The following is a 20,123-nucleotide window of genomic DNA, read 5'->3' on the forward strand; positions in this document are numbered from 1 at the left end:
AGACTTGGCTGCAAGAGTAGAGGAGAGAGAGAGAGAGAGAGAGAGAGAGAGAGAGAGAGAAAGGGGAGGAAAGGGGGTGGAGAAGCAGATGGTTGCTACTCCTGTGTGCCCTGAACTGGAATTGAACCCGGACATGCACTCACCAGCCTGACACTTTACCACTGAGCTAACTGGCCAAAACAGCAATTTTGTTTCAAAAGAACTTCTTACCAACAAATTTGAAAACTATGATTCTGAGATCCTTATGGAATTCTTATTTATTTTTCAATAATTTTCATAATTAAAAGAGATGAAATGATTTCAAAATATCAGTTTTTGGTGGCAGTGAGATGGCAATGGAGTAGGTGGATATACCAACTTCCACCTTCCAGAACCAAAGTGGTTTACAACTTAATTTTAAGAACCATCATCTGGAAAAACCAACTGTGGACTAAACTAAGAGGACTCTTTAACCGAGGACCACTGAAGAAGCCACACTGAGACTGGTAGGAAGAGCAGAAACGAGGTAGGAAGAGCAGAAAGACTCATGTGGTGGAAAGTGAGTTCAGTGGAGAGGGGAGGGTCCTAGGCCCCAGGAACAAAGCCCCAGCCTACAACCCCAGAGCCTAGAAGAGACAAATGGACAGTATTTAGCTGCAAAACAAGCCAGGATACTGTTTGTGAGAAAGAGACAGATTTCTCAGACCCAGGATTCATTGTAAAGGGTCCGTTCAGAAAACCTCTTTTACAATCACTCACCCGGGAACCTGGGGACAGGGAGAGCTGAGAGGACCATAGTAGCAGGAAGAGAGTGTAATCTTGGAGGCACAGGGAGAAATACTTTGAGGGATAGCCACCCTAACCCTTGGCCTGAGTCACTCCCCAAATCTAAAGTGAATAGTTTTCCTGAAACCAGAAATACCAGCAAAGGGAAGCAGGTCACTAGCCAAAGAGAAGCTTTCCTGCTGCAGTCAGAGCAAAGAATTGCTTAGAAGCAGGGAGCCATCAGGGATACAGTATTGAGTATTGAGGTCTGAGCTACATCACCACCCCCACAATTTGAGTGCTTGCCAGAGGGCAGGCAGTGGCAAGACACAGGAGTGCAGTCCTGCCTGTGGAAACAGGACAGAGGCAGGGGGCAGGCCAGGGCTTGCAGCCCAAATGTGTGAATGCAGTCCCACATGCAGGGGCAGGGCGAAGGTTGAGGGTCGGCCAGGGCTTGCAGCCTAGGCACATGAGCATAGTCCTGCCCTCAAGGGTAGTGCAGAGGCCATGTTGGTCAAGGTTTGCAGCCCAGGGAGGCAAACACAGTCCCAGTCACAAAGGCGAGGCAAAAGTTGTAGTGACTGCCTCAGCAGGCCGGCATCAGCAACACCCATGCCTGAACGCCCAAGGTGTGTAAGAGGGGGTGGTGGGCTGCAGATAGACCACATCTAGAGAACACAGAGGTCACACCCATCAAACTCCTGTGACCACACCCATCTTATACACAGAAAAAATGGGAATCAGAAAAATGCAACCTAAATGAATCAACAAGAGAAATCCCCAGAAAAAGATTTGAAAGAGCTGGAAATAACCAAATTACCAAATGCAGAGTTTAAAATAATGATTGTTAGGATGCTCAAAGATCTTAGAACAACAATTGATGGACATAATGAGCACATAAATAAAGAGATAGCAAGTATAAAAAAGGGCACTGAAATAATAAATAAAAGTCAGTCAAAAATGACTAATTCAATATCAGAAATTAAGGCCACACTAGAAGGAATTAAAAACAAGATGGATGAAGCTGAGGGTCAAATCAGCGAGTTAGAGGACAAGATAAACAAAAGGATGGAAGCAAAGCAGCAAAAAGAAAAGAAGCTCAAAATGTCTGAGGAAACTCTTAAGAGAGCTCTGTGACAACATGAAGAGGAATAACATCCGCATCATAGGGGTTCCTGAAGGAGAAGAGAAAGAACAAGGAATAGAGAATCTGATTGAAGAAATCATAGCTGAAAACTTCCCTAAATTGATGAAGGAAAAAGTCACACAAGTTCAAGAAACACAGAGAGTTCTATTAAGGATGAACCCAACAATGTCAACATCAACACATCATAATTACAATACAAAAATTAAGAGATAAAGAAAGAATACTAAAAGCTGTAAGAGAAAATCAGTCTATTACCTACAGAGGAGCTCCAATAAGGATGACATCTGACTTCTCAACAGAAACATTACAGTCCAGAAGGGAATGGCAAGAAATATTAAAAGTAATGCAAAACAAGAGCCTACAACCAAGACTTCTCTACCCAGCAAGGTTATCATTTAAAATTAAATGAGAAATAAAAAGTTTCCCAGATAAAAAAATAATTCAAGAAAATTCATCACAACCAAACTAATGCTACAAGAAAGGTTAAGGGGCCTTCTGTAAATAGAACAAAGGGAGGAAAAATCTAGTAAAAGAAGAATGTAGATTTAAAAAATAAAATGCAATAAACAACTACATATCAATAATAACCTTAAATGTAAATGGTTAAGTTATCCAATCAAAACACATAGAGTAGCTTCGTGGATAAGAAAGCAGGACCCATACATTTGCTGTGTACAAATGACAAACTTCAAAACAAAAGATACACATAGACGGAAAGTAAAGAGATGGAAAAATATTTTATGCAATTGGAAATAAAAAAAAAAGCTGGAGTAGCAATACTTATATTACACAAAATAGACTTTAAAATAAAGGTATAGTAAGGTATAAAGAAGGTCACTGCATAATGATAAAGGGAGCAATCCAACAGGAAGATATAACCATTTTAAATATCTATGCACCTAATATAGGAGCACCAAAATATATAAAGCAGATTTTGATGGGCATAAAGGGTGAGATTAACAGTAATACCATAATAGTAGGGAATTTTAATACCCCACTAACATCACTGGATAGATCCTCAAGAAAAAAAATTAACAAAGAAACAGCAGACTTAAAGGACACACTAGATCAACTGGATTTAATAGATATCTTCAGAACCTTTCACCCTAATTCAGCAGAATATACCTTCTTTTCAAGTGCTCATGGTACATTCTCTAAAATAGACCACATTCTAGGACATAAAATGAATCTCAACATATTTAAGATGGTTGAAATCATATCAAGCTTCTTCTTACATCAAAATGGCATGAAACTAGAAATTAACTACAATAGAAAACCTGAAAAACACTCAAACCCTTGGAAAATAAATAGCATGTTATTAAATAACAAATAGGTTAACAATTAGATGAAAGGAGAAATCAAAAATTTCCTTGAAACAAATGAAAATGAACATACAACTCAAAATTTGTGGGACATAGCAAAAGCAGTCCTGAGAGGGAAGTTCTCAGCACTACAGGCATATCTTAAGAAGCAAGAAAAAGCTCAAATAAACTATTTAACCCTGCATCTAAAGGAACTAGAAAAAAAACATCAAGTGAAACCCAGAGGAAGTAGAAAGAAGGAAATAATAAAGATCAAGTGGAAATAAATGACATAGAGTCTAAAAGTACAATCAATGAAATCAAGAGTTGATTCTTTGAAAACGTAAACAAGATAGATGAGCCAGACTCACCAAGAAAGAAAGAGAGAGGACTCAAATAAATACATTAGAAATGAGAGAGGAGCCTAACCAGAAGGTGGCACAGTGGATAGAATGTTGGACTGGGATGCGGAGGACCCAGGTTCGAGACCCCGAGGTTGCCAGCTTGAGCACAGGCTCATCTGGATTGAGCAAAAAGCTCACCAGCTTGGACCCAAGGTTGCTGGCTTGAGCAAAGGATTACTCTGTCTGCTGAAGGCCCACATTCAAGGCACATATGAGATAGCAATCAATGAACAACTAAGGTGTCGAACAAAATTGCACTTCTCATCTTTCTCTGTTCCTGTCTGTCTGTCCCTATCTATCCCTCTCTCTGACTCTCTCTCTGTCTCTGAAGAAAAAAGGAAAGAAATGAGAGAGGAGAAGTAAAAACAGACACAGCAGAAATAAAAAGGTTTGTAAGAAAATACTATGAAGAACTGTATGCCATAAAATTAGACAAACTAAGCGAAATGGACAAATTTCTAGAAACATATAATCCTTCAAAAATTAATATAGAAGAATCAAAAAACTTAAGCAGATCGATTTCATCAAATGAGATTGAAACAGTTATCAAAAAACTTCCAAAAAATGAAAGTCCTGAACCAGATGGCTACATAGGCAAATTTTACCAAATATTCAAAGAAGAACTATCTCCTATCCTTCTCAAGCTATTTCAAAAAATTCAAGAGGAGAGAAGACTTCCAAACTCCTTTTATGAAGTAAGCATGATACTGATTCCATAACCAGGCAAAGACAATATGAAGAAAGAAAACTATAGACCAATATCCCTGATGAATTTAGATGCTAAAATGCTCAACAAAATATTAGCAAAATAGATTCAGCAATACATAAAAAAAGATCATACATCATGATGAGGTGGGATTTATTCAAGGAGACAAGGCTGGTACAATATCCACAAATCAATCAATGTGATTCAACATATGAACAAAAGAAAGGGCAAAAATCTAATGATAATATGTATAGATGCAGAAAAATCATTTGATAAAATCCAGCACCCATTTATGATCAAAACTCTCAGCAAAGTGGGGATACAGGGATCATACCTCAACATGATATAGGCCTTCTATTACAAACCAAAAGCGAACATCATAATCAAAGGGCAAAAATTAAAAGCAATCCCCTTAAGATTAGAAACAAGACAGGAGTGCCCTCTTTCACCACTTTTATTCAACATAGTTCTAGAAGTCCTAGCCACAGCAATCAGAAAAGAAGAAGAGGTAAAAGACATCCAAATTGGAAAAGAAAAAGTAAAAATATCATTATTTGCTGATGATATGATACTGTATTTAGAAAACCCTAAAGTCTCCGTCAAAAAATTTTGGACTGATAAATGAATTCAGCAAGGTGGCAGGATATAAAATTAATATTCAGAGATCAGTGCCATTTTTATACACCAACAATGAACTGTCTGAAAGAGAAATTAAGAAAACAATTCCCTTCACTATTACAACAACAAAAAAATAACGTATCTAGGAGTAAATTTAACCAAAAAGGTTAAAGACTTGTACTTGGAAAATTAAAGAACATTGATAAAGGAAATCAAGGAAGATACAAACAGGTGGAAGCCTATGCCGTGTTCATGGATAGAAAGAATAAACATCATTAAAATGTCTATATTACCCAAAGCAATCTATAAATTCAATGCAGTTACTATTCAATATTAAAATACCAATGACATACTTAAAAGATATAGAACGAATATTTCAAAAATTTATATGAAACCAAAAAAGAACACGAATAGCTTCAGCAATCCTGAAAAAGAAGAATAAAGTGGGTGGTATCACACTTCCTGATATCAAGTTATACTAAAGGCCATTTTACTCAGAATAGCTTGGTACTGGCATAAGAACAGGCATACAGATCAGTGTAACAGAACAGAGAACACACCTATATGGACAATTGATATTTGACAAAGGAGGTAAGAGCATAAAATGGAGTAAAGACAGTCTCTTTAACAAATGGTGTTGGCAAAATTGGACAGGTACTTTCAAAAAAAATGAAACTGGATCACCAACTTATACTATTCACAAAAGTAAACTCAAAATGAATAAAAGACTTAAATGTGGCACTGGCCAGTTAGCTCAGTGGTAGAGTGTCGGCCTGGCATGCAGGAGTCCCGGGTTCAATTTCCGGCCAGGGCACACAGGAGAAGTGCCCATCTGCTTCTCACCCCTCCCTCTCTCCTTCCTCTTTGTCTCTCTCTTCCCCTCCCACAGCCAGGGCTCCATTGGAGCAAAGTTTGCCCGGGCACTGAGGATGGCTCTGGTAGCAACAGAGCAACACCCCAGATGGGCAGAGCATCACCCCCTGGTGGGCATGCCAGGTGGATCCCAGTTGGGCGCATGCGGGAGTCTGTCTGACTGCTGACTGCCTCCCCATTTCCAGCTTCAGAAAAATACAAAAATACAAAAAAAAAAAACAAAAAAAAAAACACCTTAAATGTAAGTCGTGAAACCATAAACATCTTGGAAGAAAACATAGGCCATAACCTCTCCGATATCTCCCGTAGCAATATTTTTGCTGATTTACCTTCACTGGCAAGTGAAACAAAGAACAGTATGAACAAATGGGACTATATGAAACTAAAAAGCTTTTGCACAGCAAAACACACCATTAACAAAATAAAAAGACAACCCACACAATGGGAGAATATATTCACCAATACGTCTGATAAGGGGGGTTAATAACCAAAATTCATAAAAACTTGTAAAACTCAACACCAGGAAGATAAATAATCCAATCAAAAAATGGGCAAAAGAAATGAATAGACACTTCTCCAAAGAGAACCTACAGATGGCCAATAGGCATATGAAAAAATGTTCAACATCACTAATCATTAGAGAAATGCAAATTAAAACCACAATGAGATATCACCTCACACCTGTCAGAATGATGCTTATTAACAAAATAACACATAATAAGTGCTGGAGAGGGTGCGGAGAAAAGGGAACCGTCCTGCACTGCTGGTGGGAATGTAGACTGGTGCAGCCACTGTGGAAAGCAGTACGGAGATTCCTCAAAAAATTAAAATAAACTGCACTTTGACCCAGCTATCCTACTTTTAGGAATATATTCTATGAATACCAAATCACTGATTCAAAAGAAGAAATGCACCCCCATGTTTATTCCAGCAATGTTTACAATAGCCAAGATTTGGAAACAGCCCAAGTGTCTGTCAGTGGGCGAGTGGATTAAAAAGCAGTGGTACATATACATAATGGAATACTACGTGGCCGTGAGGAAGAAGAAAATCTTACCTTTTGCAACAACATGGATGGATCTGGAACTATTATTCTAAGTGAAATAAGCCAGGCAGAGAGGAAAAAAAATATCATATGACCTCACTCATTTGAGGAATCCAATGAACAATGTGAAGTGAGCAATGGAACGGAGGCAGAGGCAGCATCAAAGGGACCAGAGGGAAAGTGAACAGAGGGAAAGGTGATGAGAAGATGGGATCTGAGAAGCGAAAGAAGTTAATGAGATTATATATACATAACAGCATTATAGAGAACAGGACAGCAAATCCTGGAAAGAAGAGGGGAAGGCATTGGGGGGGAGGGTCATGGAGGGGCCAAGGGGAATAAGGGGGTGGGGGGTGATATATTTGGTGGGACACTTGAATCTATGTAAACACAAATTAAAATCATAAAAAAACAGTTTTCTTAGATCATGAGAACACTGAAGGTTTTGTTAGACGGATAATATAACTAAAAACTGGGAAAATTATCCAAAGTGTATTTATATCTGTACATAATAAAATCAAATTTGAAATCCCTCAATTTTTTTTACACTAATCTTCTGGGCCCACTGATTCTTTCATTACTTATTTGTTTCATGTGTAGTTTTAAAAATCCTCTCACAAGAAGCTCGTATTTTAGAACTTCGTAGAATTTTCCTGAAGGAACACACATAACAGGTGATGGATTATTATGGATGGGGAACCCTCGCCACCCCTCTGCCCCATCATTACTATGGAAAGTGCTGTGGACAGTGCGGCTAGTAATTGTCCAGGTCCTGAGTGAGAACGGTATGGAATGAAGAAATAAACTCAGAGAGAAAAAAGGATGGGATCAGGACGTCTCTTTGCAATGCCAAGAAAGCTTGCAAAAAGCGAGTCTCCACCTTCAAACTGCTTTATCTATACGGCAGAACAACATCATTAGCAAATGAAAGGTATCCCTGATATAAAGTCACATTTTCAAGGCAACCCAAGAATTCTCCCAAGTACAGAAACCCTTCATCCTGCATAACTGAAATCAACCAACATCAGAACAAACAAAGGGTAAGAAGAAGGGCATGTAAAGTGCTTCTAGAAACTTAAGCAAGCAAGTGAAGTGGGGGGATGGGATGAATACAAACATTCAGCTTCATAGCCAATATGGAGGTGTCGGGGAATAATTTATTTAGCCTTTGGCTAAGCCTAAAATTTCAAGGGCTTTGCCAGCTTGCAGTCTCCCACAGGAAAATGCATTCTGCAGTCTTCATTCATTGGTCGTAGTGTTCATGTAATTGCAACCTGAGTGCATTAGGCTAGATTTTATAGGAAATGGTTAATATGAGTCCAAAGCACTCATACTAGTTAGATAAAATGCCTTTATTGTAAAGTGTGTTTTTCATGCATTCCAGTTGACCATTTATATTAATACATTTTCATACCTTAATTTATGAGTTATCTAGAGATATATTTCCCCATGTATAAGACGTATATTTTTGTGAAAAATTTGGGGTCTAAAAACTGGGTGCATCTTATACAATGGTTGTAGATTTTTGTACTTGGGTTTTCCGCTTTTTTTCTTTTTTTGCTTGTTTTTGCATTCATTGTTGAAGATAGTGATTTGTCATCAGACACAGAGGAGAACAAGATAATGGATGGTAGTTTTGACAGTGATGAGGAGTTGTATAAATTTTATGATACATAGAACTTGAGTTCAATAACTTCATGTAATACATTTATTTTTCCAACTTTTGGGCCCCAAAATTAAGGTGTGTTTTATACATGGGTATGTCTTTCTTAAACATGGATATCAGTTAAATAAGATATTAGCTAGTATATTTGATGGATAGATTTTTATCAGGTCAACATGTATTTTTATAATCTAAGTACAATAATTTTCTCTAGGCCCAGGCCTGTTGGCTCAGTGGTAGAGTGTCGGCCTGGCATGCAGAAGTCCCGGGTTCAATTCCCAGCCAGGGCACATAGGAGAAGCGCCCATCTGCTTCTCCACCCCCCCCCTCCTTCCTTTCTGTCTCTCTCTTCCCCTCCCGCAGCGAGGCTCCATTGGAGCAAGGATGGCCTGGGCGCTGGGGATGGCTCCTTGGCCTCTGCCCCAGGCGCTAGAGTGGCTCTGGTCGCGACAGAGCGACACCCCGGAGGGGCAGAGCATCGCCCCCTGGTGGGCAGAGCGTTGCTCCCTGGTGGGCGTGCCGGGTGGATCTCGGTTGGGCGCATGCGGGAATCTGTCTGACTGTCTATCCCCGTTTCCAGCTTCGGAAAAAAAAAAAAAATTCTCTAGAAGAGTACATTTTCCCCATGTTTATTTAAAAAATTAATGATCAGTAGACTGTGGGAGAAAATCAAATTTGGCCAATTTTTAATCTTCTCAGAGACTTATTAGAAGCAGCTTTTACTAGAAACATAGGCAATCAAAATAATAAAATATAAAATAAAAATTATTTCAAGAAATTTTCAAGACAAACATAATTTGTTTTGTTAAGTTAGAAATGAAATTTAACTTAATAGTTATCTTTGAACACCTGATGTGCACATATTGCATAGAAAACTATACGGTAGATATCCTTAGTTCTTAGTCTCTAAGGTGTAATGCGTATTGTAGAGAATTAACACCAGAGAGTAGGAGCTGCTGACACAAAAATATTAATCTTGGTTTTCCAAGAATGTTCAAAAAGAACATTATTCTATCATCATTGCAAATACCTTCCAAATTAAGTGCTTAGCAGAAAATATGACTTGTTACTCTACTGTTTGGTAGTTGTAAAAGAATGACTACATTCATTGAGAATGCTATCAGTCCAATATCTTGAGCCATACGACCTTCACAGTATTTAAACTGCAGACTTACTTGTGAGCAAGGAATCATTTTCTCCGCCATCTCTGATTTCAACTACATCTGCTATATTTTCTAAGTCAAATTCTTGGAAATGAAGTTGTATATTCTTTCCCTTTTGTGCATTTAAATTCCAAACACCTTAAAAATAATAAATAACAACATGTAGTTCAGAACATTTCTTTTTATTTCTTTTAAAAACTACATTCTCTTGAAAATTTTGAAACACTTTCAAAGTTTTTTTTCCATTTTTCGAAAACTAATACTCCAAACTATTGGTTTTTACTATTTGTGTGTGAGGAAATATACTGGTCTAATCAGGAATATTTATAGTGAAATTTCAGTATTATTTGAAATTATTTACTGTAATTAAATTTGTTTTATTTTATATAAAATAAAATACTTTAATCAAAGTTTACAAGTAGTATTTTGCTCCTACAATGTAAATTTTATAAATATCAAAGATATTAATATTCTAGTTTCACTTTCCATGGTTCAATTTAGAGGGAAATGAGGTAATTAATATGCAGTTTTTTGGGCTAGAAAACTTTACTATTTCTTTAAGTAATTTCACCATTATTTATACAGGTTGCTTACTGGTAGTTCGTTTTGAAAACAAAACACAACAGAACAAAATTACCAGGCTTAGTATCAGTAAACACTCCATTTTCTTCATTGATTCCTTAGACAGTTCATTCTCTAGACTCTGTTCTGGGCCCTTTCCTCATTCTGAATGTGTTCTCATTCACTCTTAAGGAAGATCATTTCGTGAACGCAGTAATGACTTCCACGTCTGTATTTTCTGCACTTTCTTGAGAAGTAGATAAGTTTATCCAATTATATATTGTGTATGGATGTATGTATCTCAAACTCAACATGCAATAAACAGAATACAGAATTATTTCCTTCCTAAACTCATTTCTCTTCTTGTCTCAGTAAATGGTACCACTAATCATCCACTCACAGTTGTCTACACCAGAAACCTCCACATCTTCTTTGACCTCCTTCCTCCTACCACAGCTAATCCATCATCCAGGCCAGCCAAAATTACTGTCTACATCCATTGATCTCATTTACTTCTGAGTCTCACTGCCACTATATTAGTCAAAGTCACTGTTATTTTTCATTTCCTAATTGGTGATGCTGATGGCTCTCCCCTTGCCATCTATGTCTGATCATACAAGCCAGATGGATTATTCTAAAATGCAAGCTTGATTTTATTACTATTTTTATGTAAACCATTTGAAGTCTCCCCAGAGCTATCAGAATAAAATCCAAGCTGCTTAACATGGTGTGAAATTCCTTTCCACCTCAACTTCATTTATTACCACTCCTTCATTTTGCTTGAATATTTCAAAAAAAAAAATTATATATCCTTACTTTTATACTGCCTGTGTGTTGTCTACCTCTCACCTCCTTCCACTGCATTCTGCCTTTGTCCTCATTATAACAGTGTCATGGACATTTTGTAATGCCTGAAAATTTACCTGAACCTTCATCTAGACTGAATTATGTTTGTTTTGCCTTTATTTATTCAGTGCCTAACAAATAAAGTGCTGGTTGAATAAATCATTACATTTAACAAATTTATCCAAATTGTTCTTTCAGTGTTTCACTGGTTTTCAAGTTTTTTTAGATCGTTACTTTGTACAAGTGATATGTTTTTAAAATGACTTAATGAGAACTAAAGATGATGCTCTCTGGTTCTCCAAATGAGTTCAAATTAGATTAATGGCTACTTATTATTATTTTTTTGAATCAGATAGCTCCCGATAATAGTGACTCTATTTTTTTTATTTTTATTTTTTGTGACGGGACAGAGGGATAGATAGAGACAGACAGGCAGGAAGGGAGAGAGATGAGAAGCACCTTAGTTGTTCAATGATTGCATTTTCATATTTGCCTTGATGGAGGGGCCACAGCAGAGCGAGTGACCCCTTGCTCAAGCCGTTGACCTTGGGCTTCAAACAAATGACCTTTGGGCTCAAGCCAGCAACCATGGGGGTCATACCATGCTCAAGCTTGCAACCCTGTGCTCAAGCTGGTGAGCCCTTGCTCAAGCCGGCAACCTCAGAGTTTCGAACCTGGGTTCTCTGCATCCCAGTCTGACACTCTGTGCACTGCGCCACTACCTGGTCAGGCTAATAGTGAGTCTATCATTCTATGAAAGTGATACTTATCTCTGTATCATTTGAAGCAAGAAAAGCAGACATTTTCTAGCAACACATTTCCAACTTTCAGTGGGGCATTTCTTTTACTGGTAGAAGACATTTAGATCTTAGTGGTGCTAATGAGGTATGACCATGGAAAAACCATATCTGTTTCCCAGACCAAGGTGGAATCTTTGTAGGATGGGCTGGGAATCTGCATCTTTAACACAATCTCTACCCAGCTTTAATGAACTTTTCTATTTAGGAAGAATGATAGGCTTTGTGAAGTTTTAGCTAACTCACCTTACTAGACTTAGATTTCCTTTTATGACTTTTTATTATTTCGTCTTTTATACTGGGAATCTAGGCACATCACTCTAGCTACTGTATTAAATCTAGTATCTATGTACGAAAGGTATAGACATCACAACTAGCTCTTTGCTATTTATACTTTTCACTGATTTTACTCTATGAAATTGTAAACTTGTTATATACACCATAAGCATTATATGTATACCCAAAGAGTGTGATTTGGAGTAAGGTTGGCTCTTCCACTTACTGGTTTTATTCAAACTTTAAATTTGAGAATTATAATAGTACCTGTTTCAAAGAATTATTGTGAAGATTGACTAAAATAATGGATAGTAAGCACTAATGCAGTGCCTGGCCTGAAATACTTGCTTAAAAATAATAATGTTGTTATTCTTGCTGTTATCATTATAATGAACAATCTCATAAACCTGGCAGATGTATCCAGATATAACAAATTTGTAATCTACTTTGCTATGTCAAGGGGAAACTATAGATATAATTGTTTCTCATGGCCTGGAAAAGAAATGACTTACAGAAAGCCTGATTAGGGTAGTTGTTTGGAAAGTTCATAGAGGTAAATGTTGTATTGGGCTCCCACAGCTCGAAAGGTCCCCCACAATCCGCTGAAAAGGAAAACAATGGAAAATCATTAGTAACATAATGTTTATTTTGGAGAGATAATACTATTTGTTAGAAAATTGCAGTTCTTAGTTTTGACAGATTAATTTTAGAGTTTGTGTATGGAAATAACTTGCAAGTTAAGTTAAGAAAAAATACAGGTAAATAGTTCTTGTTAGTGAAGAATGTCTGAAAACCTTAAATATTCCTCTGTTCTTTGTGAATCTCCAAGAGGGCATAACAGTACACAGCATTTTCCAAAATTATTTGGGAATGGAAATATCTTTTATAAATAGGCGCATGAGTGAAGTATTAACCATATGTAATAAAGGAGAAAATGATTCTTTGCAATAGAACAAATCTTGTATCTTCCACTCTCTTATGAGAAGGACCTAGTAAATCACTACTCTTGTCACTTGTTTTTATTCCTTGTCTTTTTTCTACTTTTTTTTAGAGGGGAATATTTATCATCCTGTTTATTGAGATATTTGACTGTCTGGAAAGAGAGCTAAGCTGAAGCTCCAATTTGCTTTTTAATTGTCGTAGAGTGATCTGTTACCCAACATTGTCCAGGAGTCAAGTTAAGACTGAGCGTAATGAAAATTTGTCAGCAAAATAGAATACAGATTCTTCACATAAAAAGGTGATGCTTTAAATAGGGAGATTACATTGATGAAATTCTCAACATAGTTTATATATTTATCTTCTTGCTTATTAGCAGGAAATTTTAAGGTAATACAAAAATCCATAAACTACACTTAGTATCCCAATTCTCATTTTTATTATCATCTTACTTTTAAGTCATAAAAGTAATCCAATTTGAAGAATATAGAAAACCAAGAAAAGTATATATTTTTCCTATTATTAAAGCAGGATCTCCACTGGAATTATTTACTCCCAATAATAAAGAATCAGATTTAGGAGGGATAATTAAATGTCTCTCTACCTATGGCAGTTCCTCAGTCATACCCTCTTCTTTGATTCCTCTTTTACATATCATCTATCTTATTTATGTAGAGCCTTTGAAAGCCATGTACACCGTTCAAATTTGTATGTAATAAGACTCTTAGATTTGGGTTCAGAATGTGTTTGATGAGGCAGAGAACAGTTGCTGTGGCTTGAGGGTGGTATCATTGCCAACCTATCCTGTTATGCTGGGTGGGAGCACTGATCTGCCTTGTATGTCCTCCTGGGCCAGACTAATTTAGACCCAGGTGAGCTTAGCAAGAATAATACAACCTTTTATAAGAACTTTTCTTTTGCGCCTGACCTGTGGTGGCGCAGTGGATAAAGCGTCGACCTGGAAATGCTGAGGTCGCCGGTTCGAAACCCTGGGCTTGCCTGGTCAAGGCACATATGGGAGTTGATGCTTCCTGCTCCTCCCCCTCTTCTCTCTCTCTCTCTCTCTCTCTCTCTCTCCCTCCCTCCCGCCCTCCCTCCCTCCCTCCCTCCCTCCCTCTCCTCTCTAAAATGAATAAATTAAAAAAAAAAGAACTTTTCTTTTGCAAGTATTTCCATAAATACACTTTCATTTGCAGAAAGAACATGGTATATAAAAGGAAGATGTTTTAGAGCTGGTGGATTAAAATGATCACTTCAGTTATTTTTTTGTTTGAGACTGTTTTTACATACATTAAATGATATATCAATATATTAGAGATTTTCAGGGTTGTGAAAATCAGACATAATATATGAAAAGTGCGTACATATTACCTGGCATATTCAGTATTGGTTTTCAATGTATATGCATGGATTAGGTAATTACTAGTATTGTTTCTATTTTAAGTGGACAGTTTGAGCATTGGAGGCATTCAGTTACTTGTTGGCACTGTACACCTTCACTTTGTGTCAAAGTCAAAACTTCAACTCAGTTCATCACAAGCTCACTCCACAGCATATTACTATCTCTTGTTTGGTTGATTAAACTCTGAATCATTTTGACCATCTGGTCTAAGCCACAGGCAGAGTTTAGACTAAATTTCAACATGTGGTACTAGATGGGTATATGACATATCCTTAGATGGGTAAAGACAGAGCGAAGGAGGGAGAAGGGAACATAAATGAAAGCACTAACAAACAAGGTCAATTGTTGATAGATTGGGAAGGAGGAAAGCATGGTACACAGGGTGTAGAAAAAGATATTTGAGCCATACAGAGTGATAGTGGGAATAAGGGCAGGTTGTTACCTGGAAAGGGTGAGAGAGGCTAAGGGCATCATATGCTCCTACAACAGCTATTCCTGTTTTTGATTGTGTGACTGTCTCACAAAGGTTTCTGTAGAAGACTCTACTACAACCTCTTCACTCCTATTAATTTAATTTTAATAATTCTAAGTACCCTGAATGCTTCCTTCAATCTTCAGCAAAACTCACAAGGAAGAGAAAGTATAACTGCAGGGATGGAACAACACTACAGATTAAAGACTGGGGAAAACCAGATCTTTCAAGGTCACAAGTTTAGCTGTGGCCAGTGTGGCCAGTGGAGTTTTTTGTTTTATTTGCTGTTGTTGTTGAATTTATAATCATTCTCTGTTTAAGGAATAGCAAAATTTCTTCAAAATCACATTCTCTTTCTAGCTGATGTTGTAGAGAATGAATTGAATTTTTACAAAACTGAGCATTCACCAGCATATTATATGTAAATGAGTATGTGGGACTTGATTAAACACAGCCAGAACCCAAATGTTGTCAAGTGTAACTGTTATGCTTGTCAAGGCGGATAGTTTATGTAGTATTTCTCCACTAAACAGGAGTCTTGGAAAATCAATTCTTTTAAAAATATTTAGAAGTACTTTTGAAATGCATTTAAAATATAATTTCATCTAAAATAACTAACCAGAAAGATGTAGCTCTGATCTTGATAAGAAATATCAATTACTCTGAATAGAACTGAGTGTAGGGAATTGACATAAGCCCTTTAGCCAGTCTACATTTGATGACAGGATTTATTTGAATGGTGCTGTTACTATAATGGAAATGTAGCATGTGCTTCTTAATAGAGGAGCCAAAGCCTCATGAAATTTAATTCTGGATATCACAGTCATGCTATATTATTAGGTAAACCATTTCCACTCAGAAGAAGAGAGTTAAATAACCTGTCCAGGACAAGGAACTCTATGCATTTACAGTCATTAAATTCTTTCATTTTTCTTTTCTTGGAGCTCTTCTCTCAAAGATTTGCATTCTGATTAATTTCTTACTGTGCCTTTTGGGGTCTCTGGCATCTATGAGATGTGTGTCAATGTGGAGGTATTTATTATATGATGAAAAGCAGGAGAACCCAGTTTTCATTTGTGATAAAAGGGTTCCAATGAAAGATATTTGGTAAAACAAAAATTATCATAATAATACATAGTTGTATAGTATTATGAAAAACATTTTTGAAATTTAGTTTATAACATAAACTCTTCATCAAAATCTGTGCTCAGTATATGAAAATTTATATTTCTATTAACAGGTTATAATGTCCAATCAGGATGGCAATATTTTTACTGAATTTATGACAATAAATTTCAAATGTTCATTTCTTGTGGCTTAAGTTGTATTTGTAATTAATAGCAATGTAGCCAATGATAGCTGTCATAAATAGGCTATTAGTTTTAAAGGTAAAAAGATACAAAAATAAAGCAACTACAAACATATTGATACAGAAATACATGAGTAAACTTAATATGTCATTCTCTAGGGGTTTGAATATCAAGTCACACTAATAAAAATATGAAAAGCAAGCAGTTCTGCTGCAATATAGCCAACAACTGCAAGAGAGGTCGATGACTACTGATTCATTTCTACATGAAAAACCGAAGTTAGACTCTTTTAGCTCTCAGTATAATATCAAACATACAAAACTTTGCAAATTAACTTTAATTTTGTCTTTGGAAATGGAAAATGGCCTAAGAATGGCCAAATAGAAGATAACTGTAGAAATAATGCATGATTATTAAAATAGCTAAAACTATGTTTGTCCTTTTTTATCTTATTTACTTATAACAGCCAAAGGAATAAGCCAAGGGACTAAAAAGTGGGTTTCTTTTTGTACATTCCTATTCTATTGTAGGTGTCTTATGGATCACCCCAATTGTGCTCCAAAATGGCAAGATGTTTGTGTAATAAAATATTTTCTTTTTAAATTGTTCTCAATACAATCTCCACATTTAAATGATTTGTGTCATTGTCTTAGGGCAACAATGTAGAGCGATTGAAATCAAAATGGAAGAATTCCTGCGGTTATGAAAACTGAACTTACATTTAGCTTGACTAAGCTCAACATGGATCCCTAGAAACAAGGGAGGAAAATGGTCTGTTCTAGTCAGTTACTTGTCTGGAATTCTTTTCTTATTTAAATGCTCAATAAGAGCTAAAAGAAGGTTATTAGTCAGTTGTCCAAGAATTTCTTTTATTTCTGCTTAAACAAATCAGTCATCTGGAATGAGAAAAGCTCAGCTCAAACAAGAATTTCATTGAACCAATTGCAAATGGCATTGGATTGAAATTGTTCAGAATGCATTTGATGGTAATTAACATTTTCTGCTGTGCTAAATATTGCCTTGAAGTGAAACATTTGGAAACTGGAACAAGTACACTCTGGGAAAATTCCAAAGTTTATATTTTAAAATCAGATGTGTTATTCTACTGTTATAATTTCTTTATTGTTAAAATACGCAGGGATATCATACTTCCTTGACATTGAGGTGTTATCTTTCTTTCTGAATGAAATAGATATGAGGACTGTATAGATTATATAGATACAGTTTTAAAATGAGAAATAATATTTAAAGTTATATTTATATGTAAGATATTATATACAAAGATTATCTCAAATATTTATTTTAGGTAATGAGATTTTGCTACTTTTAAAATATCAAACCTATGACTATATTTTTTACACTTAGAAAATTCTTCTTTTTGACCACATACTGGTAAATAGAAGAACATGCTGGCAGAAAGGATTACAAAGAAACTATTGTTTTAAATAATTCTAATGTCAAAATAGCAAGATATTGCTAATACATGGTTTCCATAGGAATTATTTATCAAACCTGCAGTGATTTTAATAATTATAATGCTTTTTGTTGCTGCACAAAATATTTCAGACAATAAGCAGGTAAAGTGCAAGATACCTACACAAAATAAAGTGAGGCAATAATTTTTAAACAATATTACAAGGCCCAAATAATTGTATTCATGATGATATTTTTCGCACTTTCATCTCCATCATTATTTCCAAGCTTTAGTTCTATATCAAATTTTGTTTGACAAAAATATTCATATTGCAAGGTCCTGGCCAGTTTGCTCAGTTGTAGAGCATTGGCTCAATGTGTGCAAGTCCCTGTTCGATTCCCGGCCAGGGCACACAGGAGAGGCACCCATCTGCTTCTCCACCCCTCCTCTTCTCCCTATTTCTCTCTTCCCCTCCAGCAGCCAATGCTTCATTGGATCAAAGTTGTCCTGGGCACTGAGGACGGCTCCATGGCCTCTGCCTCAGGCGCTAGAATGGTTCTGGTTGCAACAGAGCAATGCCTCAGGTGGGCAAAGCATCGCCCCCTGGTGGGCATGCTGGGTGGATACTGGTAGGGCAATGCAGGAATCTGTCTCTCTGCCTACCTGCTTCTCACTTCAGAAAAACACACACAAGTTCATAATCTCAAGAAAAATATACAGATGAGAAGGAGCAAGAGAGAGGGAGGTTAAGTTCATATCTAATAAAATAAAATAATTTTTCTTCATTATCCATTTATTATGTAATATCAGTAACCAGTCAGACATTCATGAAACAAAGGTGAATTAGACCCAGAGTTTGGTGTCAAGAAATTCACTTATTTTTCATTATTATTATTATTATTATTATTATTATTATTATTTAAGAGACAAGGAGGCAGAGACAGACTCCCACATGTGTCCTGACTGGGATCTACCTGGTAAGCCCCCCTTAGGTAATGCTTTGCCTGTCTGGGCCGCTGCTCCATTTCTTGGTAACCAAGCTATTATAGGGCCTGAAGCCAGGCCATAGAGCCATTCTCAGCACCCTAACCAATGCACTTGAACCAATCGAATCATAGCTGCAGAAGAGAAAAAAAAAGATGGGGGAGCAGGTCAGGAGAAGCAGGTGGTCGCTTCTCCTGTGTTCCCTGACCAGGAATTGAACCCAGAACTTCCACATTCTAGACTGATGCACTACCATTGAGCTATCCAGCCAGGGCCAAAAAATTTACTTCTTGATACATGTTTGTGGCCAATATAATTAAATTTGAATGCATGGTACTTTCCTGTATTTGGCCTCTTAATCTTAATGCTTCTTTAAAGTCTTCTCCAGTCACTTGGTCTTCTCTGAAGTCCTCTATCATTTACTTCTTTCATTTATTACTTTTAGGGACATGTAATTATATATTGCTTTTAGTATTTATTCATATAAATTATATTTATTCATCTTTTCATGTACCCATTGTTAATGTTACATATCTTCCATTTCTCATGTGGTATCTTGTACATAGCAGATATTTATAAAATTTGAATGAGTATTTGAAATATTGAGGAATTTATGTACAACCACTACTAGCATCTCAATATGTTGATACATAAGACAGTAATTATAAATTAGCATTTTGGTGGGAAATGGTCCCATGAGAGCAGTATGATAATGTTCATGCTACCTTCATCTTAACAGCTGTTCATTTGTTATGTGTTTTCAAACACTGGTCATTTATCTTTAGAGCTTTTGAGTTAACACAACTCATCTAAAAATTTTTTTGGATTTTTTTTTTTTTTTACTTAAGGATTGGAAAGCAGAAGAATATATAGTTTTAGAAGTAGGACCAAACTTGGATAATTTTCCCATCTGACTTGCTGATGTGAATATGGGAACTTTCAAGTTGTGCTTGGAAGGAAATGGGACCTGGAGAAAGTGCTTGTCATAAGCTCAGCTCGCTGACAGAGCAAAAGCATCCATAGAGTTTGGCACAGAGAAGCTGCAGAGCCAGGTCAGCTTCCAGCCACCATGCTTCAAAGACAAGAGGGAAGTCTTCACAGGAGAAGCTACAATGCAGTGAAATCATTCCAATGAAAGGACAGTGGGTGTTTGATATCACTATCATTGTGATTTTTTTCTGTCAAATCCTATCATCTGAATGTGATATGAAGTCATTGTCTCCTCTCACATGGATAGGATGAACAATGATGTCCTTTTGCTTCTTAAATGTTGTATTTCTAATTTAACTTCAGAACACAGGGAGACTCAGGCTCCATGTTATTCTTTTGAGTGAAAGAACCCATGGGACACTGGAAACCCTGGTCACTGCTTAACAACGACATGTTAGTGTCTCCGTGAAGGGAGCATATTGCAAGGCTTTAAGGAGTCACCACTTCAGGACAAAACTCTTTTGGGTC

The 20,123-nt window shown here is 36.6% G+C and overlaps 1 protein-coding gene across 5 annotated transcripts in view; it reads right to left on the bottom strand.

Annotated features, from left to right (window-relative positions):
• TMPRSS15 (transmembrane serine protease 15) overlaps positions 1 to 20,123 on the bottom strand; it is a 161,681-nt gene that overhangs the window by 72,928 nt on the left and 68,630 nt on the right. For all 5 annotated transcript variants that reach the window (XM_066254928.1, XM_066254926.1, XM_066254927.1 and 2 more), the window contains 2 exons: positions 12,657 to 12,746; positions 9,677 to 9,802 (listed from right to left, as the gene is read on the bottom strand). In XM_066254928.1, coding sequence (XP_066111025.1) covers positions 9,677 to 9,802; positions 12,657 to 12,746 — 216 coding nt within the window. The remainder of the gene's footprint in view (positions 1 to 9,676; positions 9,803 to 12,656; positions 12,747 to 20,123) is intronic.

Source organism: Saccopteryx bilineata, chromosome 2 (genome assembly GCF_036850765.1).
Source record: "Saccopteryx bilineata isolate mSacBil1 chromosome 2, mSacBil1_pri_phased_curated, whole genome shotgun sequence".
NCBI lineage: Eukaryota > Metazoa > Chordata > Mammalia > Chiroptera > Emballonuridae > Saccopteryx > Saccopteryx bilineata.